The 27,368-nt window shown below is 42.2% G+C and overlaps 2 protein-coding genes across 7 annotated transcripts in view; one reads left to right on the top strand and one right to left on the bottom strand.

Annotated features, from left to right (window-relative positions):
• Positions 1–1,948, top strand: part of SEC31B (SEC31 homolog B, COPII coat complex component) — a 33,045-nt gene extending 31,097 nt beyond the window's left edge. For all 6 annotated transcript variants that reach the window (XM_054581360.1, XM_054581363.1, XM_054581358.1 and 3 more), the window contains 2 exons: positions 415–486; positions 715–1,948. In XM_054581360.1, coding sequence (XP_054437335.1) covers positions 415–486; positions 715–894 — 252 coding nt within the window. In that variant the 3' untranslated portion in view covers positions 895–1,948. The remainder of the gene's footprint in view (positions 1–414; positions 487–714) is intronic.
• Positions 1,949–5,553: 3,605 nt separating this feature from the next.
• WNT8B (Wnt family member 8B) lies at positions 5,554–25,048 on the bottom strand. The gene is made up of 6 exons (XM_054581368.1): positions 24,981–25,048; positions 8,901–8,934; positions 8,230–8,368; positions 7,269–7,394; positions 6,368–6,510; positions 5,554–6,173 (listed from the first exon to the last, which is right to left on the bottom strand). The coding sequence occupies exons 1-6, from the start codon at positions 25,046–25,048 to the stop codon at positions 5,628–5,630; spliced, it is 1,056 nt and encodes a 351-aa protein (XP_054437343.1). The 3' UTR covers positions 5,554–5,627.
• Between the last annotated feature and the right edge of the window lie 2,320 nt (positions 25,049–27,368).

Genomic DNA, 27,368 nt, shown 5'->3' with positions numbered 1-27,368 from the left:
GACCACTTAGCTATAGACCAGTTCTTGGTGTGACTCTTTTTTCACTGTCCTTTGACATGTTGTCTATATCTTACACTTATTTGAGGTCCATGCAGGGCAAGGGAGGGGGTAAACTTGTCTGGTCTGAAGTCCAGCTCCTTGGTAGCAGGACTCAGCAGCATTGAGACTTAGCACTTGGAAAGACAGCAGGGAATAGATACTGGAAGGAGGATCCAAGCAGGAGTCAAGAAACTTGCCATTCATTCACTAGCTATGTCAGCTTGAGCAAGTCACTTACCCTCTTCGGGCCTCTAATTCCTCCTCAGAAGTGAAAGTAGCCTTAAGCCATTCTAGCTCTAATCTACTGTGATTCTTTATAATCCTGTGTAGTGTTAGGCTTAGGTGCTAGAATCAGAATCCATTTTCCTCCTGCAGAAGACAAGACGGAAGCTGGATGAGGCAACCCAACGTCTAGAATGTCTATATGAGAAGCTCTGTGAGGGGACCGTAAGTACACTCAGTGGTACTCCTCTGCCCCTTGCTCTTCCACCATCACTCATGGCCAAAGGGAGCTCAAGTATCCCCTCCTCTTAGGTCTCACCAACCTGGGTTCCCCACAAAATACACCACCTTCCCTGGACTGGGCTCCAGATTTAAGTCCTCTCTTACCTTTTCCATGCTGCTGGGGCAGGGGCTGGTTTGGGCTTACTAACCTAAGGGCCAATCCCTCCACAGCTCTCGCCTCCTGTCCTGGCTGGGCTCCACGAGGTTGCCCGATGTGTGGACGCAGGAAACTTTGAGCAGGGCCTTGCAGTGCATGCCCAGGTGGTGGGCTGCAGCCGCTTCAGCGAGGTCTCCAGCTTCATGCCTGTCCTGAAGGCTCTTCTCACCATTGCTCATAAGCTGCACATCTAAGCCAGGCAGCCTCTCTTACCAGGAGGCCATTTCTATTGTTATTTAACTCTTCTTCCTGGAGAAAAGGGGATTTCAGAACAGACTTTTTGTTTTTCCCAGCCCTCTTTCTTGCTGCTGGATATATGATGCTGTAGGCTTGGCTCCAAAGCAGCAGAGTGCCTGCTTTCTACCCGTGTATGCCTGGCCTTCTAGGACATGCCCAAGGCTTGCTCAGCCTCTGAGGCAGAGCACAGAGCCAATTCTGCACTTCCTGTGCTCTGACAAGACGTGGAGCAAGTATCTTCTCCCTCAGAGATATTCTGTTTAAGTGGCTTCCAAGAGGGTGAGCAGGAGACAAGTCTACCTCTGCAATACCCATCTTTTAGGTCTTCTGTTTTTTTCCTTCTGTGGATTCTGAGCCTGACCTTACCTTCTACTTGTCTCCAACTTCATATTTTCAGCTCCATACTTCTCTGAGCCCCACAGGCTGGAGTAGAGTTGACTGTTCATCCTTTGAACAGGTCATGAACATATAAGGGATGGGTGCTGAGCATAACCAAGAGAAGGAAATTTGGCCCTTGTCAGAAGGAACATCTCATCCACCAGCATGATTAAGAGTGGGTAAGGTTAGGGGGAAGGTTGAAGGGGTGCACTGCCTTTTGCTGGGAGCTGTCTTAGCCTATGAGATAGGAGCAGAGGGACCACAGCCTATGGGGCATGGCCCCTGACTTGCCCTGGTCCAAGTACGGAGTCCAAGGCCCTAGACCATTCATTCTGTGAGTGTAAGCCCAGCTCTGGAATAGGTACCATATTAAAAGACTCTCTTTTAGCACTGCTCCTCAAGGGTTGTCCCCCTCAGCCCCCACATATCTCAAGGCTGCCTCGTCTGGCTGCACTTTCATGGTTGGATGCTGCATTTGAAGCACTGATATACTGAATGTGCAATAAAGCTGTTGATTTGGTTTCCTCAGTCATCTCCCAATAATTGTCTGCTGAGTCCTATTTTACTCTTACCTCTCTTCCTAATCCTCTTTATTCTTGTTTCCTGTATCCCAGTAAAGCAGGAGAGAGGCTTGGGGACAGATGAGGAGTGAAGAAAGTTGAAGAAAAGAGTGTGTCACTGAAATAGACTCTCTTTGCAGCACTTGTGGCCACGCTGCTGTGTGTGTCCATCCGTGCCTGACAGTCAGCGCCAGGGTTTTCCCCACAGCACTTCAGGGCTGAGCTCAGCAGCACAAAGGGGCTGGGTGTGAAGCCAGGGGGTACTATCTCTAATCCTGTTGTAGATCCCATCATGTCTGCAGGGCTAGATGTGTGTGTTTGAGAGGAAGGGATTGTTAGGCAGTATTTGTTTGTAAAGCCACTTGCTCTTCGGATAATACTTGCACTAACTTCTATTGATGAAGCAGTGTGAGCCCCAGCAAAGTCCTTTCCCAAAGTGTCTTTGAAGCCAAGAGCCCATTGAAGGGAAGAAAGGCCGGGAGAGGGGATTAGTTTGTTCAGCAGCTGTGAATTTCAGTGGGAGGTTGATGAACTCCGAAGTCTTTGTTTAAATTAAAGGGGGGGAGAAAAAAGCCGCTGTTGGAGCGAGAGCCCCACTTGGGGCCCTGAACTAACACAAGGAGGAGTCTGAGCTGCAGGGAGCTGTGTGCTGACTGCGAAGACTTTTCCCAAACACTTTCGGAAAAGGTGTTGTGAGAAGAGAAGGGGGCGGGGTGGGGGATTAGCATGTGAAATGAAGTTTTCATTGACTCCAGTGGGGGTAGAAGGCTATCTTAAAGGCATTTTGTTCTCTTATTTTCTCTTCTTGAGCTCTTTAGAGATATTGTTTTGCCAAGGCAGGCTTTCTTCCCCCTTCTTTCCAGTCTGTGGATTGCCTCTATGGGAGCCAACATAAATATTTCTCCTCCAGGAATGTGGGTTAATTAAAAGGAAATGAATGACTGGAAGCATCCAATCCAGACCCACAATAGGCGAGTGCCCCGTGCTGCCCTCCCCTCCCACCACCACCAGCACCACCAGCGCGGAGCACGACCCTGTCTCTGTCTTTGCCCTAACCTGCTGCTAAGGCCAGTTGAGGCTGGGATTCTTTTCAAGAAAAGAAAGCCCTGCTTGTGTAGAGGCTTACAGGCCAGGGACAGGAAGAAGACAGTGTTTTGCACCCCGCACCCCCAGTGTCCTTGTCACTTCTCAGGACCTCCCTCTGCTTCTGTCCTCCTAAAGAGCACACAAGAGGAGGGAATGGGCCTGGGTTTCACTATGCATCCCATAGTAACTTACTAGTTGGTGGAACAAGCCAGACATCTTTCTCAGCATCAATTTGTAAAATAAGTTTTGAGTAGTTGACCTGAAGGTGTCTTCCCAAGCAGCCAGTCTGAAGTTGTCAACGTTTGTAAAGGGGAACACAGCCCTAATGACTGAATCTAAGAGAACCTAAACTCCATGAGTGCAGGGAGGGCAGTGTGGTGTTCACCACTCTTATTTCCACTCCATTGTTTGTTGAATAAACAACTAAATAAATGGATAATACGGGGCGGGGGGACGGGAGGATACAATTTAAGGTAGCTCAGTAATTTTTTCTTTATAGAACTCAAATGAATCTTGTATCAGTCTTACTCATTTGGGAATACAAAACAACCTGTGAAGGAACTTTCTGGCAGTATGACATGTTTCAAGTACTGACCTGGAGTTATCAAATATGAAGCACGGAAGTTCTCCGATGCTGAGAGACACCCCTTCTCCCCCTAGAGAATTCAGCTTTTCATCTTTAAAAAATATATTTTTTTATATATTTCTAAATGCCAGGTTTTCTTACTGTACACTATCATTTAATTCTGCCAAGTGAGACAGCCAGGTTGGTATATGCAGTTGCTTGATGAGAGAGTAAGGGCAAGTTGGGAGAATCAAGAGGCTCAGATCAAAGCTAAAGGAAGAGACAAAGGCTTTTTTGCTGATAGAGCTGGAAATGAAGCACTAGGAGACCCTGAAGGGAAGTATGTCCCCTGTAAGGAAGGAAGGGGAACCTCTCCACTGTAAGTGTTAGTAGGACCAGGCCACTGTCTCAATTTGGAATGTGAGAGCCCTTGTGCTCTCATAGATTGGGCCCTGGAGCCTTGGCCCCTGTTACTTCCTTGGAGATACACCTCTTCTCTGCTTTCTCCTGCTCTGGGAGAAGTGGGACAAGGTTGTCTAGCATCTGACCAGTTCTGCTCCTGAAGAGCAGACCCAGGGAGGGCCTAGGGAAAAAGAGATGGCTGGGAAGCTCTTTGGGCTGTGCAGTGTCTGCCAGGGATTGGCTCTTCCCTTCCCAGAGCCCTGATTCCCAAGCAAGCCCCTGCTGTACTGCTGCTCTCTGATGAGAACCAGGAGGCCCAAGCACCACAGCAGCAAGCTCTTACTCCTGAGTGAACATATTAGTGGAAGATGTATATGGCTGATTTAGTAATCCTTGGCAGATTAGCCTCAGGCCAGAATAACTGTTTAGGCCATCAGGGAAGTGAGGCTAGGGAGAATGGTATTCTGGCAAAGGGTGAGAGGGAGGGGAGGGCCCAGAGGTGGTATTTTCCACCCGCCTTCCCCTGTGTCCCCAAGAATAAGATCAATACCCGGGGTTGGGGCGGGGGGCGGGGGGGAGGCACGTATCACAGTGACTGCAATAAATTAAAAATTGAAGATACTGCACTTCCTATTAGCAACAGTTTCATTGCAGGAAGTTTACTTATTGAAGCAAAGTATCCAAGGCCCTGATTCCTGACTGTTTGAGAACCAGGTTAGAGAAAAAGAAGAGTCCCTGCTCCTCCTTCTTTATGGCCTGCCTTTAGAGGTGCAAACCAGGGTCCGAATGGGAAACTGGCTTTATTGAGCTCAGTCTTGGCTCAGAAGAACAAGGACACTTTGTGGTAGAAGTAAAAATGGTTGCTAGGAGGAAATAGGTTAGGGGCAGGGATAAATTTAATAAGTAGTAAATGACTGGCAATCTGAGCTTACATAGTCCCTAGACATTGTGGTATGTGCCTGAGCATCATGGGGGATTGTCTAGGAAGGTCGTTGTTCCACTAGTAAAGTCCTTTAGAGACGGTGATGAGTAGCACCCTTGGTTTTCAGCAAGGCAGCATTCCAGGGTTCCCACTTTCCCCTTCTTTAACCCCTGCCTCTACGAGCCAGTCCCCCAAAGACATGCTTTTCACCTGGGTCAGTTTTCTCAGTTTCTCTTCCGGGAAAGGGGGTAAGGGAGAAGGGGACGGAAAGCATTAGATTCCTGAGGAATCTATGCCAACAACGGGGAATCAGAAGCACAGGAGTGGCTCTGCAGAATGAAGATGCATTGGTGATAGAGACCTGGCAGCAGAAAATGGGCAAAAGAGAAAAGCCACGGCTTTATCCCAGTGGGCCCTATATATTTGAGAAAGGGTCTTCCTGTTCCTAAGGCTTCATAGGCTAGGTCCGGCGTTAGGTAACTAGGAAGGGGTGGAGGAACGCCTATTCTCATCCTCGTCCAAAGAAGATTAATAGATCAAAATCTCAGAGAGTTCTCACACGTAAGTGTGAGCTGTGAGGATCATTCAGACAGCTCCAGGAGAGTGCAGCAGAATTGGGGAAACAGATTGGAAAGTGGCGAGCTCCGAAGATTGCATCTTCTCTCTCGGGATCCCTGGGCTTGCGAGTGCCGGATCCGCATTCCCTAGGTTCCTCTATTACTGGGGTCTCTAAAGGAAGCCAAGGACAAAGGGGAAAGGAGCAGGGAGAGGAGGCCCTTAGGGTTTTCTCCCGGATTTGTGCGCCGCGCCCCCGCGTGGCCGCTCCGCGCGGCTACAGAAGTACTTGGTGACTCGCCGGCGGCACTGCTCGCAGCGGACAGCGCAGCACCAGTGGAACTTGCAGTTGCAGCTGGACACGGTCTCGGCACGGCGCTCCTCCACTGCTAGCCCGCAATCCCCGCAGAGCCGGCGGCAGCTGCGACGCTCCCAGCGGCCGAGGGCTCGCCCGCGCCTCAGGCACTCTCTGCCTTCCGTGCCCAGCAGCCCTAGAGTTTTGTTCTCCAGGCAGTAGTCTGGGGAGTCCTCCAAGTGCACCAGCTCCCGTGTGGAGATGGAGCGAAAGGTGTCGGCGATGGCGCCGCGGCCGGCCGCGCTGTTGCCAACACCCTGCAGCAGGTCCACCTTCAGAGCTGCGTGGTACTTCTCCTTCAGGTGTGCGCCCACCTCGCGGAACTCAGGCAGCTGCAGCCAGCAGGTCTGAGTGGTGCAGCTGCCAGACACGCCGTGGCACTTACAAGTGCGTTTCATGGTGCCCTTCACCGCCTAGGGAGTGAGCAAGCCTGGGGTTAAGCGCGTGGGGAGTCTCTCTGCCTCTGGAGGGTAGCAAGGTGTCTAGGTCGTCTACACCGCTTTAGTACCTTGTTTTTCCAAACTTAAATGAGGTGCAGGGTTGTCCTCACCTAGGGGTGGTAGTGGATGGCGCGAGCTGCCTAACCCCAAAGGGCTGTAGGACTCACCTTGCGGCCGGCCTCGTTGTTGTGCAGGTTCATGGCAGCCCGGGCATCCTGTCCAGTCTCCAGGGCATCGACGAACTGTTTGGATATTGCCTCTCCGAAACCCACGTTGTCACTACAGCCTCCCCACAGCCAGCCTTGACCCCCTGGAAAAGTGCAGGTGAAGGAAAGGTCATTGAACAGGCGGCGCAAAGCCTCCTATGCAGCTGTTTCTAATTGGTTTGGGGGCTCTGGGATGAGGAAAAATTAGGGTTAGATGAGCACCCTATCTACAGATTAGTTTCAGCCCAGATTTGTTTTTGCCGCTTTCGCGCGCCCGCGTCCAATCCCCTGCTCAGGAGTTCATGACGTAATAGTTGCTGAGCGGCTTCTCTGCCAGGTGCCGGCGTGCCCCTCCTGCGCAGGGTTTCTGGCCTTCGGGCCGAGTGTGCGCGGGGGCGGACTTCCGGAAAGGACAAAATGGCGCGAAAAACTGTGAGGAAAACACGAGCATTGAGAGGGGGAGAAAGGAGCAATTGAAATAATACGGAAAAGCCAAGGTGGAAGTTGAGTCGGAGGGCAGAAAGGATTAGGGAGGACTAGGGAGGTGAAGAATGGAAAGGAGCCAAGACAATCAACATAGAAGGATGCCCCCCTCTACGTTTGAGGAGAGCAACTGATTTGAATCCACGGGGAGTGTTGTTCCTTTAAATTAAGGAAACTACTCCGTAGGAGCAGGAAGACCCACGCTACATTTAACCTGGCTTCACAAGGTAGGGTTTGGGCTCGAACGGGTTCACCCCGATTTTCCTCAGCTTCGAAAGAACACAGCTCTTCTGCACCCCACCCAGCTCCCCACCAAGCTGCTCGTTGTTTAAGTGAACGTTACTGGCCTGCCCTCCCCGCCCCCCATGTCACTACTCACCCAGTTGCCCGTTGCGGGAATCATCACAGCCACAGTTGTCAAAATCCCCAAGGCTGCAGTTCCTAGTCAGAGTGTACATGACCCCCGCAGAACTGATGGCGTGAACAAACGCCGTCTCCCGATTAGCTGGCGGGAACCAAAAAGCAGGCGAGTTAGAGGGAGACGTTGCAACCCAAAGAAATGCCAGCCGCGCGACCTGCCTTTACTACAATCTCTATCCTCTCCTTTCCCAGCTCCTTGCTATTACCCCACCTTTATAACGTGCCTCACTCTCTTCTAGGGTCGACACCAGCCCTGGCCTCAGCCTTTCTTTTCTCCCCTCCCTTCTTTTCAAGTCATACACTTTATGGTTAGGCGGCTAGATTTTCGTGGAAGTACGTGGTTGTAGAGGACTTAGATGGGAAAGAGCCTGAGGGAAAAATGGGGGAGGAGATGAACCTGAAGTCCAGATTATCAAGTACCCATTTGATAAGAGGCATGCGCCAACTAGGTCTGAGAAGAACCTCTGACTGCCGGTTCTTTGGTTTACTGGCATGGCCACTCTACCTTCTCCATGGGAATCTAGTCTCCAAGTCTCTTCCCACTTGCCTTGCATCTCGCTGCTGAGCCTGCTGAAGGAAGGGGCTAAGAGGAATGAGGAATTATGACCCCAACCTACCTCCTGGTGTTATTTATATCATGAAGAAGCCTTTAGCCAACCAGGAGGCCAAAGGTGATATAGGGTTAGGGGTGAGGCAACGTCCATTTGTTGGGCAATGAAGGTGCTGGGAAAGAAAAACCTCTCTAGACAGGAAAGAGGAGCTGGAGATGGAACAGAGAAGATCCCGGTAAGGGAGATGACCTGAGAGTAAAGACCATGGGAGGAATTAGGGCGTAGAGGAGGCAACGGGCCATCCCTGGAGAGTGGGGCTCTAACCTGTGGCCAGGGGGTCCAGGGAGCTGTGGCCGAGGCTTTCCTTACCACTGCGAAGGCCACCATGGCTGGACAGCTGCAGGGCTCTCTCGGGGCAGTTCCAGCGGTCCCAGGCAAACTGGTATTTGCATTCTTCGATGCCACTCTGAGCACCAGCCGCCACACTGCTGGAGTAGATCAGATAAGCCTGCAAGGACACAGCAGTCAAATTCAGACTCACAGAAGCTGGACTGGGGAGACATTTGCCCTAAAGTGGCCAAGCCTGCCAAAGTGATCCCAAATTATGTAATTCATGAATTTTTCAGATGTTCTCATCTCATTACTATCTTAGAAAACAACATTTTGGAACTGGAAATGTCTTTTGAGATAGTGCGGTATAATGCCAGCATTTTAAAGATAGAAAACTGCATCCCACCACTGTGCTGAAGAGGTTTTGTAACTGCAGCCTGACACTGTGAGAGGCTGTTGGCTTTTCTGGCTCCGGAAATTCTGGCTATAAATTCATAGTCAATACTTCTGCATTCTTGTCTTGGTTCTGACACTAATTTACTGTGTGGTTTGGAGGTTGCCACTAACTCCCTCTATACCACAGTTTTTCTGTCTGTAATAGATATAGTAAAAGATGCGGATATAATGGAAAGAAATTGGCATGAATAGTCTTCAGTCAAGATGCTAAGATTAGTGAAATCCAAACAAATCAAAGGAAGTTTTTTTCTTACCTTTGGACCAGTCATCAGGAAATTGTTCACTGACCTAGAAGAGAGAAAAACCACAGAGCATAATGGAGATGCACCAACTCATTTCTGCTCCAAGAGTTTTAAGGATTACCTCAGAACTTACCATTTATAGGGAGAAAGGAAAAATGTTTTTGCCAAGGAAAAGTTATGCAACTTATTTAATAAAAAAGAGTGTGTACAAAAGACATTAGTATTATACTCCCTTTGTATTTTTAAAATTTCAAATACCAAAAAATGTTGGGAGTAATGTTTGACCATTGTCTTGCCATGGTTAGGGAAGAGAGCTAGCATTAACTCACTACTGTGTTCCAGATACTCTACTCTCTGTGTTTTACATGTTGATCTTGTTAAATCCTTACTATCATGGCATTGCTATCCCTATTTTTCAAATAGGGAATCTCAGGCTCAAAAAAGTATTTAAGGTCACTCAGTAAGTTATTAAATCAGGATTTGAATTCAGGTCAGTTTGACTCCACCAGACTTTGAGAAGGATAATTCTCTATCAGAAAGAGGTCAACGGTACACTATGTTTCTAAGGATTGAGTCATAATTAAATTCCAAAAACAAATAATCTGAATCTGGAAAATAATTTGGCTGTTCCTTTCAAAACTTAAAATGGACTTGCCATATGACTTAGCTGTTCCACTCTTGGGCAGTTATTTCCTGAAAAATGAAGACTTATTTTTACTGAGTATCTTGTACTTGGATGCTCTTAGCAACTTTAGTCACAGCAACCAAAAATTTGAAACTGTCTAAACGTCCTTCAAAGTGCGAGTGGTTAAAATAACAGTGGTACATCCACACCATGGATTACTACTCAACAATGAAAAGGAGTGAACAGCTGATACACACAACAACTTGAATGAACCTCAAGGAAATTATACTGAGTGATCAAAGCCAATCTCAAAAGGATATATACTGCATGATTTCACTTATTTAAAAATTGTGAAGTACATAATTATGGAGCTGGAGAATAGATTAGTAGTTTCCAGGGGTTAAGGATGATGGGTGGGTATGGCTATAAAGGGATAACACCAGAGAGTCTTGTGATGATAAAATTAAGTGTCTTAATTGTGGTGTGATTATGGGAAGTTATACATATGCATACACACACACATGAGTGTATGTAAAACTGGCAGTCTGAATAAACTTTGTAAATATTGTACTATAGTTGGTTAACACTGGGGGAGGCTTGTATGGGACTTCCCTGCACATATTTGCAAGTTTCTGCCAGTCTATAATTATGTAAAAATAAAAAATATAATACATACATACATAATCTGGAGTGCCAGAGATTTTCCAAATGGACTTCAGGATAGGCATTTGAAAATTAACCCAAATATTGATATATTACTTATTATCTTTCTTTTCCCATTATAATGGAGGAAAGTAGCATGGGAATCATTATGTATTGTTCCATGAAAGCTGGTGTACCCTGTGATTGTAAAGGCCAAAAAGATGCTGGCAATCATCAGAAAGCCAACTGGAAACTAAAGAGACTGAGAAGATCAGTCTTCTGTCCGAGGCCTAAAGAGCTTGGTTGACTCTCTTCCTACAAAATACACACAACGCCTAAAATGTGAGTAGTTTTTGAAAGACAGTATTATAAACTGGGAGGCTGCTATGTGAGAAGAGATGAAAATGATTTGGAAAGAAATATAATAGAATTTTAGAAAATCATAAAAGACTACATAGTCTAGCAAAACTGAAGCCCACTTTTTAAAGCTTGGCAGGCAAAATTAAGTTGACTGAAAAGCACTGCTCTCTTGCGGGCAGTAGTACCAGAAAAGAACAATAATACATTCAAAACAATTTAAATGACTTCACAATTGCTACAGACGCTATAGGTTTACAGATAAATTTCTGATCCTGGAAGACTAGTGTTAGAGGAGTCAGCCAGGCCCTTTGCTTCAGAGAAAGGTTGCTGACTTGCACTGGCTCAGGAGGGCATTCTTTATGTTAGCAATAACTTCCAAAGATGCTTGGACATTACCAGGCAAGACAGAGGCTAGTTCTCATTCCCCAGCACAGATGGTACCAGCGAAGAAAGCAAAACAACAAAACAAAAATCACACTGGTGTATCTCTCTATACTATGCCCCTCTCCTTTCTCGGAGAGTGAATGAAGACTTGACTCTCAAATAAAAAAAAAAAAATCAAGTGGCAGACAAAGGAGAAAACTTTGCTATGAGCCTCGGTGAGGAGACTTCTGTGAGAGGATAGTAGGCTGGAATCACAGGTAGTGTTGGGCAGAATACTAGAGGATTCTTTCCTCAAAGGCCCTACAATATGTAAAGATTTGTATGACATACTGGTCTAGTTCCATTAATTAACCAGTCAGATTTAATTGAGCACCTACCATGAGATATGGCTGTATGGCTGTTAGCCTTATTTGGGCAATATTTTCGTAAACTGACTTGTGTTGGTAACCCCTGAGTTATTTACAGGCATACTTGAACCATTGTATAGTCAGTCTGCAGCTAAATCAATCTTTAGAAAGCCTAATTCTGATATCATCCTTATCAAGAATCTTTCTTTGTTCTCTATCTCTTGCACTCAAGGTACATCATAATCAGACCATACATACCTTTCCAGCCTCATTTCCCATGAAATATCCCTACCTGTCCAATCTTCTAGTCAAAATGGACCAGTTGCTTTTCCCGGACACCCATACATTTATGCTACTATACCTTTTCTCTTAAATATTGCCTACTCTTAGTATTTGGTGCTAGAACAGCTAGATATTCACATGCAAAAATTGGACCCATACCTCACACCATATATAAAACTTAAGTCAGGTTTGTAGATCATAGACCTAAATGTAAGAGCTAAAAATATACAACTCAGAAGAAAATGTAGATATTGAGTTTTCATGATCTGGGGTCAGGCAATGTTTTTTTGTAAATATGATGCCAAAAGCACAAGTGACCAAAGAAACATAGATAAACTGGACTTCATCAAAATTAAAAACTTTTGTGCTTCAAAAGGCACCAAAAGAAAAAGTAAAAAAGACCACCCACAGAATGGGAGACAATGTTTCAAGTCATATATCTGGTTAAACACTTACTTTCAGAATATATAAAAAGCACTTATAGCTCAAATTAAAAAATGGTCAAAGGGTATAAATAGACATTTCTTCAAAGAAGATAAACAGATGTCCAATAAGTGCATGGTATAATGCTAAAAATCATTAGTCATCAGGGAAATCCAACAAGAATTCACACACTGACCTAAAATAAAAAACACAATAATAGTTGTTGGCAAAGATGTGGAAAAACCAGAACCTTCCTACATTGCTGGTGAGATTGTGAAATGGCGCGCCTACTTTGAAGAATAGTCTGGCAATTCCTCAAAAGGTTAAGCATCAACCTTTATGACCCAGTAATGCCATATGACCCAGTAATGCCACTCCTAGGCATGTACTCAAGAGAAAAACACGTCTAACAAAACTTGTACATAAATATTCATAGCAATGTTATTCATAATAGCTCCCAAATAAAAATGACTAAAGTGTCTATCAACTAATGAAAAGATGAATAAAACGTGTTATACCTAGACAATGGAATATTATCTGGCCACAAACAGGAATGAAGTGCCAATATATGCTACAACATAGATGAACCTTGAAAATATCATTCTAAATGAAAGAAGCCAGACACAAAAGACCACAAATTGTATGATTCTGTTTATTAAAAAATGCCCCCAAGTAGGCAATTGTATAGAGACTGAAAGTAGATTAGCAGTGCTAGGGACTGAAAGAAGGGGGAATGAGGAGTGACTGCTAATGGGCATGGAGCTTCTTTTTAGGGTGAGGTGATGAAAATGGTGAGAGTTGCACAAGTTTGTGAATATACTAAAACCCATTGATTTGTACACTTTAAAAGGGTGAATTTTATAGTATGTTAATTATATCTCAGTAAGCTACAATGTAAAAACCCTACATATTCTTAAATAAGTATCTAGTCTAGCTCAAAAACCACAGTCAGCATTTCTTGAAGCCTCACAGCAACTCTTTTCTGCCTCATATTAAACTTTCCCTTTATTCCCTTATACTTGACTGTAAGTAGGGGCTGCCTTAATTATCTTTGTATGCCCTCCAGCTCCTACTATAGTACTTGAACATGGAACTTTCCTGCACATTTCTTTGTAACCTTCTGCAAATTTACTACTATATAAAAATTAAAAGCTACATACATATATAATCTGGAGTGCTGGAGATTTGGCAAATGGACTTCAGTATAGACATTTGGAAACTAACCTAAAAGTGGCCTGGCTGTTGTGGCTCAGTGGATTGAGTGTCAACCTGCAAAGCAAAGGGTTGCAGGTTCGATTCCCAGTCAGGGCACATGCCTGGGCTGCAGGCCAGGTCCCCAGCAGGGTGCATGTGAGAGGCAACCAGACATTGATGTTTCCCTCTCTCCCTCCCTTCCCTTCCCTCTAAAAATAAATAAAATCTTCTAAAAAATGTTTTTGAAAAGGAAATTAATCCAAAAGGATTATTTTGTAGAGTGCATGAGAACCCTCTGAGAAATTTATTCAACAAGAAGATTCCTGGGCCTCAGCTCCAGAGACTGTTATTGGTAGATAGTCTCTCTTTTGTATCTGGATGGAGCATCTTCTGGCTTTGGTAGCTCCCAAAGTTCTCACTGATCACTGCCTTGAGAGGCTGGGTTTCTGGGCTGAGCACTAAAATCATGGATCTGTTTCCTTCCCTGCAGTTTTTCTTGGTAGTATAGAATATTTCCCTGTCTATTACAGCTACCTGTTTATGCCCATTTTCTCCAAACCAGGAATAAAATATTTTTGAGGAGGTAAATAGGCACCTATAAGGATTCTGAGTCTTTGTTTAGGGTCTATCAGTCTTCTAGGAAACATGCTAACTATCTCCACTCACAGAAGGCTTTAATACCATTGCTATTATTTTAGATTCTTCGACCACCTCCACACTCTTGTCATCAGTCCTGAAGTCTTTAATTAATTCTTTGGTCTATACTTTTTCCTACAAGTGTTTAAAGCCATCTCATCATTCTCCCAAGTTAACTTACCAATAATAAAAATTTGCAAGAGCAATCAGCTCTCTCTCCCCCTTCTCACCCCCCCCCCCCCCCCCCCCCAGTCATTCTGAGCTCTCACAATAACATTTCACTGTAAGTAGCTTCTACTCTCTTGTCTAGGCTGGGTAGACAAGTCGTTTTGTCCTTGTCTTCATTACTTTTTGCCACAGCTCCTCCCCTAATATTAACAGGTTCTTTCCTCTTCTTTTCATTATGTGTCGAGATCCTTGCTAGTCTCTTCATTACTAAGTATATTTTCAAATAAATAACAGGTACACATGCATTAGTAGTCTTGAGGCCAATCCCTGTGCACCTTCTATCATTTTCCCTTTGTGTCTGCTCTTGGGACCTTCTAACCTTGCAACACCACAGTGGCTATAAAGTAGCCATAATTGAATCACTACGCAAAGTTTCTTGATCTAGGGCACTATAGCTCCTCAAACACCCACTGCCTTCAACATTCTGAAGCTTCTCTCATGGGCTATACCATCTCCTAAATTGCCTATTCTATAATCTGTCTGGTCACTACTTTTCCCAGGGAACTGGGGCAGGAAGGGAGGGACTTTAGGTTAACCCAAATACAAATGCCACAGCTTCTCTTTTAGCTTTTAGAAAAATCTTCAAGTCCTTCTTTCTCTTTTTTGACCTAACATTTATTTTCCATATATCCATGCACTCTGATTTTCAATGCTTCTCTTTATTTGATACCATTCGAAGAAACTTTGAATCATTATTTATTTCTACATTACGACCTTAGGAAGTCCACAAAAAAAAAAATTGCTAGTTCCCATTTTCTGTCAGTAATGTCTAATGGTGGACAAGAGGTTTAAGCCACTATCCAATGTTTCAACAACTTTTCCCTATTTTGGGATGGCTCTCCAAACTAGCACAGCCTGTGGGTGGTCTGTAGCAATCACATTGTATGGTTAACAGTTTAGCTACCCTAGTGAGAACACATACCTAATTCTCTATAGCCTGCAATACAGGTGGGCGCTGGACCAGGAGTGCCAAGCACCATTCTATCTTCAGACTTTCTCTCTCTTTGCATGACCAGGACCTTGTTACTAGGCCACGTTTGTGTGCCAGACTCTCTCTGCCCTCAGTATGGTAGTTTGTTCCCAGGAGAGCACTAAGTCTCATGTGGCAAGCTTCCTGCAGTCTAGCCGCCTTGTGTTTGTTAAGTGTGCCTGAATACATTTGAATCCCAGTGTTGGATGTGGCTGAAATTTCAGTTAGGATTCCCCTTTTTCCTTCCCCTAACGTATTTTTTAAAAAGCAAAGGTTCTGTATATGAATGTCCAGAATTTGGTGTTTTCCTCTCACTGTCCACGACTTCCATGTCAGTGCCTTCTGACCTCCCACTTTGTTCTTCCTCTCTCCAGTTTCCTGCCAAGTCTTTGAATAGCAAACAGGTTTGGCTTCTTTCTAGCCTCTAATCTCATTTGTTTAGGTCCATAAAAAGTCTCTGGGTCATGAAGCTCTAGCTGACCTACTTCAGGAACAACCATGTAATTATAATTTGGGGCGATGGCCCAGAGGAAAGGAGAAGTGGTGAATGACTGTAGATGCACATGTCCCTCTGCAGATCTGGCACAGAGAGAGTATGTGGGAGAGGGGTAAAAGGTTAAGAAGAGGGACTATGGTACAGGAGCAGCCTGGAGCTGTAGCTAGGTCTTCCGGTAAAGCAACTTTTTCTTAGAATCAATGTCTGGCAGCCAACTTTTCACATCATTGAACTCACAAGATGACTTGGGCCCAAGACAGACTAAACACAGCTCTATCCAAATCACTTTCCTTGTGATTTTTCTCTGTCTGCTACAACTGATGATCTACAGAACACACATGCACCAATATTTACACATCACACAGTTACAGAGAAGACAAGCCTTACTGATTACTGTGAGGTAATATCCTATCATTCCAAAATTTTAACTACCCCCTCTGGCAATACCCAAGAATTTTTAAGCTAGGTATAATTCACTGCACAATTATAAAGGGTTGAGCTTAAAAATGCAGATGTTTTTTAAGGGTGAACAGATAATTCTTATCTGTTGTAAAGTATAGGAAATTGAAATCGAGCTCTTTCCTATTTAGTTAGGGAGAAGACTAGGAAGCAGAAGTCACAAGTATTCAGAATTTCAAAAGACAAATTTCCTCCTACTTAAAATTTTACCAAGAGGGAAAAAGGTGATTATCACAGGGGAGATCTATTTCAGTAGAGCAATGGAACAGAAACCAGATTACAGTGGGTGAACAGTTATAAATAGAAAGCAGTTAGTGTAGACTCATTGAAGGAGAATGGATGGCATTGAAAGGAAAGAGAGAAATGCAGTGAAGTTTGGGGCAAAGTGAAAGTATTTTCAAGAAAAATATAGGAGGAAAAATTAAGGAATGTACAGGTTTTGGTCATCTCCCCATAGCTATTTCACTGATTTAAACTCCACCTGTTTCTTCAAAGAGAATACAGCCCTATAAATTATTCTCATACTTTTTTTATAAATGTAAATTTTCTATGTTGTAAGGCAATGTGCTAAAACATATTTTAAAAAGTCTTATAAACCATTTTGGTAGCAGTTCTTATATTAAAATTTATATTAAACTTCTGGTCAAGGTGGCAGCATAGGCAGACACGGCTCACCTCTTCGCACAACCACTTCAAAATTACAACTAAAATATAGAAAAACCATGACTCAGAATCATCAGAAATTGAGTTGAATGGAAGTCTGACAACTATGGAATTAAAGAAACCATATCCATCCAGACTGGTAGGAGGGGCAGAGATGTGGAATAGGCTGGTCCCATATCCATGTACAGTGGATAAAAATTTGGGAGGAATATCTTGGGAGCAAGGAGTCCCAGTCCCACATCAGGCCCCCCTAGCCCAGGTTTTCAGTGTTAGGAAAATAAATTCCCATAACTTCTGGCTATAAAAACCAGTAGGTATTGAATCAATGGAAAAAACTTCTGGAGTCCCAAGCAGTTCCCCTTAAAGAACCCATACAAGAACTTACTTAGACTAACTTCCTCTGAGCTCCATCACTGGGGTAGCAGCTTGAAAGGTACCAGTGGTATACAGGGAGAAACTGAAGTGTCTGGCATCAAAGAAGGAGCCCAGGGACAGCTTTCTCCCAGAGAGAAAGGTGGGCATTGTACTTTTTCAGAGCCCTCTGCCAACAGAGCCACAGAGCCAGCAAGTGGGTGCCATATCTAAGACTCCCAACCTGGCTAACACTGTTTGCCTGCCCTGGAGATCCATTGAGGCTTTATCCCACCCAGCTTACAGGCCCACCCAAATTGTTAACCATGAGTTTTCCATATGAATGGCTTGTCTTGGCTCATGCTTCACAACTTCCTAAATCCTATCAAACAAGCAATACCTGGCCTCTATAAGGCCCCTCTTGCTAAGTGGCCCAGGCCTGGCACTAGCAGCAGCTAGTCTAGATTCACAGCTTGGCTTTGCCTGGGAATCTCCAACTGCAGTACCAGTAGCAGCCATCTCAGATTGCTTTATAGCTCATGCAAAGTGGCCCTGGGCAGAACACAGATGGGGGCTGACCTTGGTCTACACCACCTAGGAAACTCTAGAGACTGCACATCCAGTGGACAGCTACAGACCACGTTAGAACACCCACCACCCTGCTCCTGCACAGCTGATCCTCCACAGAGGACAGAGGTTGGTGGTCAGTGGCCACAGTCAGTTCTTGCAACTGATTGGCCTGGGTAAATCCCTCCATTGATCTGGCTCAACTGCAATCAACGCTCAACTATGAGAGGACGGTGTACTCAGCCCACATGAAGGGTGCACCTCAAGTACCCAGCTTGGGTAATAGGGGAGGCTGTGCCACTGGACCCTGCAGGACATCTACTACATTAGGCCATGCTACCAATACAGGGAGTCATAGCAGGCCTACCTAATACATAGAAACAAACACAGGGAGGCTGCCAAAATGAGGAGACAAAGAAAGATGGCCCAAATGAAAGGACAGATCAAAACTCCAGGGAAAGAACTAAACAAAATAGAGATAAGTAATCTATCAGATGCAGAGTTCAAAACATAGGTTATAGGGATGCTCAAGGAACTTAGTGAGGACCTCAACAGCATGAAAAAGATCCAGTCAGAAATGAAGGATACCCTAATTGAAATAAAGAACAATTTACAGCAAAATAACAGTAAAGTAGATGAAGCTGAGAATCAAATCAATGATTTGGAACATAAGGAAGCAAAAAACAACCAATCAGAACAGCACGAAGAAAAAAGGACTCCCCCAAAATGAGGATAGTGTAAGCAGCCTCTGGGACACTTAAAGTGGCCCAACATTCACATCATGGGTGTGCCAGAAAGAGAAGAGAAAGAGCAAGAAATTGGAAGTCTATTTGAAAAAATAATGCAAGTAAACTTCTCTGATTTGGTGAAGGAAAGAAACATGCAAGTCCAGGAAGCATGGAGAGTCCCAAACAAGATGCATACAAAGAGGGCCACTCTAAGACACATCAAAATTAAAATGCCAAAGTTTGATGATAAAGAGAGAATCTTAAAAGTAGCAAGAGAAAAGCAGTTAGTACCTACAGGGGAGTTCCCATAAGACTGTCAGCTCATTTCTCAAAAGAAACTTTGCAGGCTAGAAGGGATTGGCAAGCAATAGTCAAAGTCATGAAAAGTAGGGACCTACAGCCAAGATTGCTCTACCTAGCAAAGCTTTCATTTAAAATTGAAGGGCAGATAAAGAGCTTCCCAGACGAGAAAAAATTAAAGGAGTCCGTCATCACCAAACCATCATTGTACGAAATGTTAAAGAGACTTATTTAAGAAAAAGAAGATCAAAACTATGAACAATACCATGGCAACAAATACATAGTTACCAACAATTAAATCTAAAAAACAAACTAAGAAAAGAAGAAGAACAGAGACAGAATCATGGATACAGAGAACATTTTGATGGTTGTCAGATGGGAGGGGGTATGGGAGAATGAGGGAAGAAGTGAGGGGATTAAGAAGTACAAATAGGTAATTACAGAATAGCCATCATGATGTAAAGTACAATATGAGAAATGGAGTAGCCAAAGAACCTATGCATGACCCATGGACATGAACTAAGAGGGGGTATTGCTAGAGGGAAGCGGGGTACCAGGAGGAGGGGGGAAAATTGAGACAACTGAAATAGCATAGTCAATAAAATATAATTTATAAAATTTATATTAAAATCCCACATTACCTCATATCCAGCCCTTGACAAATAATTACTGGCAAAGACCATATAACAGCCCTCAGGATAACTGTGTATCATGGATAACTAAAAAACAATCTCAGGCAGATTCTTTCCCAGGCAAATCAGAAATTTTCAAGGTATAACTTTTTCCTCTGAAAGTGAAATGCTTTATAGAGAGATAGTCTGTCTTTCCTTGTCCTCATTTCCTTCCTTCTTTAGGTATTGTAGCAAACTCTGCTGAGAAACACTGAGTTACCAAAAAAGCACTTCAGCACTTAGCATTTAAATGAGGATTCTAACTGGGAATGAGCTGTACTCATTCTCTGTTCTGTGGTGTCTAAGTGAAAGCTGCTAAGGAACAGCTCCAACCACTGTTCCCAGAAAGCCTGGGGTTGCAGGAACCTCGCCCAGGATTATTATGGAAGCAGAGCATTTTGTTTTGTTTTCTGATCTTGTTACCTTGGTCCCTGTAGTATAGTATTTAGAAAATATTCACGTTCTCAATTGCATTGATGGTTGCAATACCAGCTTATGTCAGGATCAAGAAGGTAGGTATATATCATAACTCTAAGAATTGTCCTATAAAGCAACTAGGTGAATAATTCAAGGTAGGAAAATTGATGGGCTTTGGCCCTTTGGTACTGTTTTGGTACTACTTAATGGAACTAAGTCCAATAGTTGATAAAAATGTCCTCTCCTCAGTCTGATCCAGCTATCAATTTCTGTTGCCTTTACTAACTAGCCACAACTCAAACATAAATAAACTCAAGTATGTATTTGAGTGAATTCTCTTTTTGCTAATTTGTGCTCTTGATTTTTCATCCCAAGGTGGGTTATATCTGTATGATATTCCCCAAGATTCACTCTAATTACTGGCTCTAGATCTCTTGGACATGGGATAGGGGATTCCTTTTAATATCCCTCTTCCTCCTATTTTGAATCATGGCAGTATTTGGAAGATTTAGACTGAGAGAATACATGTAGTTGAAAATGCTACAGAAAGTATACATGAAGAAAAATTAGCCAAGGGTTAACTGCTGAAGCTGAGTTATGAGGGTTCATTATATGTGCTGTTATCTTTATGTTTGTAAAAAAAGAAAAGAAATTTTCCATAATACAAAATTAAACAACAGGATACTCCTGAACCAATAATCTATGCAATTTGGGCTCCACCAGATGTGTGGGATTAACATGAATAAATACCAGACAAGATAATATGGCCAATATATAGGTTTGCTATTTATTATCCTGGGTATTGGTATGGAATGGAAACTTCAAAGTCAGATATAGTGAACTTGAAGAGCCTGAGTAAAGGAAAAGGACTGAAATTTATGGTAGAAAAAGAGAATTACAGGATTTTTTTTGTTAAAAATATTTATTAAAAATACAACTGTTGTCCATATCTAGTTGCATATATGGGAGATATACAGAATTACAGCTTTGAATGAAGGGGAAATTCTGCTTTATGCAGGATGGTTTAAGCTTGGTCTGGCAAACACAAGAATTTCATCTATGGAGCTGCATATAAACACTGAACTATTGGCCTACTTACAGGATCTACTGAGGCTATTGGAACATAACCTCATTCTGTGCTGATACTGGAGCATGCTGACATTGGCAAAACAACCTATTAAGAAAAGTGAATTTGGACTGATTGGATAATAGTGAATTTAAATGATTCCCTTATGGTCTGATTTCTCCTGGCCTGGAGAAAACTCTGACCTAAGAAGCATATAGAGAAATGATATGATAAATAACAAGAGCCTACAATAAAGATTGATAAAAACAGACCATAAAAGCTTGGCTTATAATGAGCCTAAAGAATCTGTCCAGAGTGGATGATAGTTTCTTTCAAGAGGCTCTCAGAGTGTAGGAAAATTGATGGGCTTTGGCCCTTTGGTACTGTTTTGGTACTACTTAATAGAACTAAGTCCAATAGTTGATAAAATGTCCTCTCCTCAATCTGATCCAGCTATCAATTTCTGTTGCCTTTACTAACTAGCCACAACTCAAACAGAAATAAACTCAAGTATGTATTTGAGTGAATTCTCTTCCAAACATGAGTCAAGCTCAGAGTTTCCCTCGACTGTTAACCCAGCCTGATCTTTTCCCTAGGAAGAAAAATCTTCTTTCTGGAAAAGTGAGGGTTTATTCTAAGTAAAATTGTATTGACTTCTCTTTCTAAGACCTCTGAGTTCTCCTCTATTTCTAATGGGAATAGAAGAGTAAATGGAGCCCAGAAAAAAAAGAGGATTTTATTAAGAGTTCCAAGAGAGACTAGCATTACCCAATATAGAGCAGCACTAAACCAATTATCCCAGCTGGGAAAAAGGAAAAAAGAAGTAAACTGCTTCCATGGAAGAGAGAAGGTTTGAATTGAAACTCCTTTTCTTCTGGACCTTTTAAAAAAATATCCCATATACAATATCCCAAAAAGGAAATCCTTCTTTATGTCATGTTATCACACACACACACACACACACACACACACACACACACACACACACACACAAAGATGCATTGCAGGGCATCCTCCTCATCTCTTTCATGACTGGTTTCCTAAGAAAAGCTGTAACAAAATGTCTCCTCCCATAGCAGGAGAAATAGAAACTCTGAAAGGAAAAACTTAGGTCTCAAGTTGTTGACGAAATCAATGACAAACTAGAAACTGAGCTTCTCTGATCATGTCTCAAGCCCTTAGAGCATTCTACATGGTGACTACTAACCTAACCCTGCTCAGTTACTCCACGAGTCCCTACTTTTTTTTTTTCATGGTCTAAGAACTTTTTTTAATTGATCAGATAAACTATTAGGTATGTGAATTTTTTATTGGCATATTATTTTTTCAGATTCCAAAGCAATTTCTCACACCTAAATTTATTTCTCTGACTTCAGAGATTCTCAGCCTCTGTGAGGAAGAGAATTCCCTTCTAATGGGACAAAGCTTAATGGATCCTCACTTGATGGCCCTGTTCTTTTTGTACCTGTTAGTGGGACAAATTTAATAGGACAACAAATCAGTATGACTCAATGATTTTTAAATTAGTGTATATTTTATTGGTCATAATGTACATTTGAAAAATTGTTGCACATATTCACAGAAAATAATAATTTTAGCTATTGATGATACTTGGTGAGAATATGGATTCAAAGATGCCTCTACCCTGCAAAAACTGAAGCCTTTGCTAATCAAGGGTTTTGCATGTCATCATCAGATGAAATTTCAACAGCCATAGCAGATAAGGCTAAAAAAAATAATAAATGTAGAGAACCAAGGAATGATGTATTTCAAAAATTGTTTTAAAACACAAAGATTTCAGATAAATTCTTGTTCTACTGCAGAAAAGAAACTCACCCTGTTTAAATCCTTTGGAAAAGAGTAAAGATAGTGATCTCTGTTAAAGAATGAGAGCAGAGCCACCACTTACCTCTGTGTGCCAGTGCATCTTTCTGGTTTGGTGATTGAGTTGGGGGCCGGGGAGGGGGTGGGGGGAGAGAGAGAGAGAGAGAGAGAGAAATGGACAGAACTGGGCAAGACCCAGTATTATTATGAGACATTATTTAGAGTCAAATGAAGGCAACAATCAAAGAAAAACATGTTCTAGGTACATTCATTCCAGATGAGTAAATATATGGGGGATGGAAATTCAAATTTCTTCATCTCTGGCCACCATTATAACCAGTACCATTTGCTTGGCTGTATCATGCTTTCTACTTTCTCCCTCTCTCTCTCTCTCTCTTTTTTTTTTTTTTGTAGGGGGACAGCCATTAAGAATTAAGAAAAACAAATTCTAAGAAAAGATTTTTCTCAAGTTACTAAAGGATAATTCTTTCAAAAAACTCCCAAACTGTGGAGAATGCTTTCTTCCCCAATTATTTTGCACTGAGATGCCTAGTAAAGCTGCATATTGTAGGTGCATGTCATTTTTATCCTCCCCTTTTGAAGCCCAAGAATTTCTGTTGATGGACTCTTTTAGACAATAATTTCAGACAATTGAACAGCCAAGCAGAAATTGTGGTTCTATTTGTTAAATGCTTTTGAGGTCCTCACATAAAAGGTTGATAATGAAGTACTAAGAGAAACATCTGAAAGGCTGCAGTTGGTCAAATTTCTCTGCATGGTACAAAGGGAAAGATGACCTTATGCAAAACCCTGATAGTTCCATTATAAGGATAATCAAGATTTAATGTTAAATATGAAAATCACATTTCAAATGCTACCAAAACCGGACTCTTGGCAAAGTATAAATATTTAATTCAAATTAGGGCTTATGAGGGAAATGCAATTAAAGTTTAATTGCATTATACAGATTTGTACATTTTCTCCTCAAAGTCAGGCAAAGCGAGAAGGGGTTCTTAAACCCTGCTTTTAAATTAGAACTTCCTTTCACATCTCTTTTTTCTTCTTTCTTTTTGAATCCAGACACTTGAATTTGGACAGACAAGCAACCCAGCCACCTTTCAGTGCGGCTGTGTCAGTATCGGAATGAAATGAACATGACCCCCTCCAGCAGGGAAGGAACACACAGTAAAGGTATTTTCTTATAGAACAATTCTTCACACTGCCCTGGTGACTGGGGAAAGGAATCTCGTGTTTCTCTTTTGCCGATACTGAATCAGCTGAAGAATACATGAACATCAGTAGAAATGCTCTAAAATAGTCTCTTCTCCCCTTTGTCTTTTTGTTCTCATGAGGAGAAGAGAGATTGTTTTGAACATGAAATATTTAATTAAAATACCAATTATAAGTTGACCAATTATTTGGTGGTTCAGTTTATAATTAGAAATGTTGTTAATTATTGAGTTAACTGGCAAATTGTTGTATTATTTTGGCATACTTCTTATCAACTCCCTAATAAAGATAGCTATACTCATTTATAATAAGAATACACTCTCAATTAGCATAAGAAGCTGATTTCAGCAAAGAAATTCCTATTCTTGCTTTGTCAACAGTTTATGTAGCGCTTGGATTCATACCTTGGTTAAATAGATGGTCAAAATGAGAATTGATAAAGCGGGAGACTCAGCTTACATCTTAATTGAGGGGAAACTCCAAGCACCCTAGCAACATGCATTTCCAGTATCTTACATCTATATATTATTGCATACTTGCTTGTTAACTTTTCCATGTATAGATACATTATGTGGTTTCCAGGAGCTAAGTACAAATGATCATATCATCTATCATTTGTGCAGTGGTTTATAGTTTACAAAGCACTTTCACACAAATTATCTCATTTTCTGAGCAATTTAGAAATATCTGTAAATTGAATATATTAAACAATTTTGTAGAAAAGTTTAGGTTTCTAAAATATCTTATTTCAAACATATTTGTTAACTCAGTACCAACTCAGCAGTAGTAGCTCAAGGTAATTTTTAATCTCTAGGAAGTGATGATATGAGCTGTTACTTAGAGTATTCTGAAAACATTAAAGTCAGACAGTGCAAATTAAGATCCCATTGTATTTTTGTCTTCGCCTCAAAGATCAGATTCAACACACAGTAGAACTTTCTTTGAGCCACCTTCCTCTTCTCCACAATGCTGAGATCAGGATTTATTAAAATGGACTACTGTCTTTGCCCCAAAACCAGTTAGAATATTTGCGACATGGCACAAATATTCTCTTATTGGCAGGGGTCTAAAGATTTACTGAAATCAGCCATAAATTTGGAAGAGCCCTACTACCTTACACAATTTTTCCTAGGAGAGATCCCAAAGCGTCCTACATTCCTGGAAGTGAAAATGAGCTCTCTCCCATATAATACATGCATTTACCTAATTCTAAGTTCCAGGTTACTTACCAGGTATGGCTGAGTTGGAGGACACAGGTGAAAAGAAAAATGCACACAGAAGGCCTCATAAGCAACATAATCCTCTGGAGTAACAGAGATAGAAAAAATCCTAAAAACTTGGGAGACAGAGACGTAAGATGGGAGTGGGATGGAATTCTCCTCAAACCCTAACTTCCTTGGTGTGTAAGCGATCCCAAACAGAGTTAAGGGGAGGTGAAATGGAGCTGCCAAACTTCCAAAGAAGAGATTATCTACTTAATTAAAGTTTTTTTTTTCCCCTCTAAGTCCTTCAGCCAATCAGAACTCAAGTGCCAGAGAAAGATTGAGTCGATCAAAAGAACACTCCAGGATCCTCCCAGACAAATGCAGAAGAAGGGGACGAGGAAAAGGGGACAAAGAGAGGAACACGGAGAAAGAGGACAAAGAAAGAGGGGTGGGGGGAGGAAAAGAGACATAGCAAATCCCCTCCACATAATCACTGCGTGGAGTCTCTCTCCTCCCTCTTGCCAATGCCCTCCCACCCCACCACAACCTCCCCCACCATGCACACTCACACGCAGATGAGGACTCGGAGAGAAGAGCCTGGTCCCCAAGGGGATTTGCAGGGACTGTGCTTTCCCGGTTGTTCTTTGTAGGGGCTTTGAGACTTAATTTGCATTTAGGATAGCACTCTTCAGAGAAAAATATACCATGTACTATGGGAACCTCAGCCCTCTGATTTGAGAATGTGGGATTAGGACCCAACAGTCTCAGGTATTCTTCCTCTAAGTTAGAATGAAGTTTAGGAAATTGAGGGAGCCCGATGGTTTCTTCCTTTCAACTTTACCATCAGACACTTGTTGAACACCTATTACATTCTCAACCCTGCCCTAGGCATTGTGGACATTTTAAAAACCCCAAACAAGATTTCTGCCCTAAAGGCATTTACAACCTATTAAGGCGATAATATAAGATGCGATTTAATAAGGTATTAAATTGCTACAAAATGACTATAAATCATATAGGCTGATTTAGGCAAGGTTTTCTGAAGAAGGCAGGATCTGAACTTCAAAGAAGGAATGAGACTTCAATATACAACCAAATTCCTATCTTCTTAACCTTGGATGGTAAAGCCAGTTGGAAACCCAAACCTCCTGCTCACACACCTCTGTCCCTTCTGTTCCAGTAGAGAGAGGAAGTGTCACCTCAGTCACAGTGCAGGGGTTCTCAGAGGGCCCCCAACTTACTTCCATGTGGCCACATCATCTACTTTAGCATCCACATTACCTTTTCTCAGGGGTCCCCAGAGACAATGATATGTCTCCATATTCTTCATTTTATCCTTACTTCTCTTGCTTCAGAACCCCCTTGGGCCACATCTACATTGGCAAACTGAACTGGAAAATAAAGTATTACTAGATTAATTCATTATCTAGATTATTTAGGCCAGATGATTTAGGGGTCTTCACCTAAGTATTTTGACCAGGTAACTTTGTTACCCACTTGGAATCTTCTGGACCAGGACTTCAGTTGGGATTCTTTATTGTGAGATGCACTTGAAGAGTTTTGACTCCCACAGATATAATTTTAGGCCCTTCTCTCTCTTTTTCCCTGCAAACTTTATCAAGGTATAATTGACAAAAATTGTATATATTTAAGCTATATAACTTTGTTGTGAGAACAACCAGGGGTGTTCAATCTTTTGGTGTCTCTGGGCCCCACTAGAAGAAGAAGTTATCTTGGGCCACACATTAAATATACAAACATTAATGAAAATTTATGAGCAAAAAAAGATTTTAAGTAAATTTATGATTTTGTGTTGGATCACATTCATGGCCATCCTGGGCTGCATGTGGCCCATGGGCCATGGGTTTGACACCCTTCTCTTAGAAACTTTTAAGTTTATATAACCTTCTTACACTCCTCTCATCTTTTCCAAATCCTAGCTCTGGAGTTCCCTCTTAGTATCCTCAAATCAAGGGCTCCATGTAAAAATGCCCAAAAATGTAGAGGAACTACATTTGCATTATTCCTCTAAAAATGAATTATATTACATTATTCAATGACTTTTAATATTATATATTTGAAAATATGATGTTCTTAGGCCTCCTGGAGTTTTGTATCAGCAAGTGACATGTTGAAGCATTTACAACCAATTTTCCCAATCTTCTTTCTACCCTAGCTGATCTTCTGAAGATGTTTGCTTGATATTATTATTTTAGACCTAAAAAAATGGAAATTAAGGCATGGGACAGAAAAGCAAATAAAGAATACTCTAAGTGATATTACTCTTTATTATTAACGTCCTCTGCTATACTGTTTAATCACCACTTAAAACTTTGATAGTGGCTTATTGGCTTTGTTGCACTTTTTCCTGAGAAAACATGGAAATGTTAATTTGTCTATATATTTAATTGG

This window comes from Pteronotus mesoamericanus, unplaced genomic scaffold (genome assembly GCF_021234165.1).
Source record: "Pteronotus mesoamericanus isolate MK-2021 breed Mesoamerican mustached bat unplaced genomic scaffold, CSHL_Meso_final contig_657, whole genome shotgun sequence".
Classification (NCBI taxonomy): domain Eukaryota; kingdom Metazoa; phylum Chordata; class Mammalia; order Chiroptera; family Mormoopidae; genus Pteronotus; species Pteronotus mesoamericanus.
Note: the sequence above shows the minus strand (reverse complement) of the source record. Positions and strands in the feature narration are given on the sequence as shown.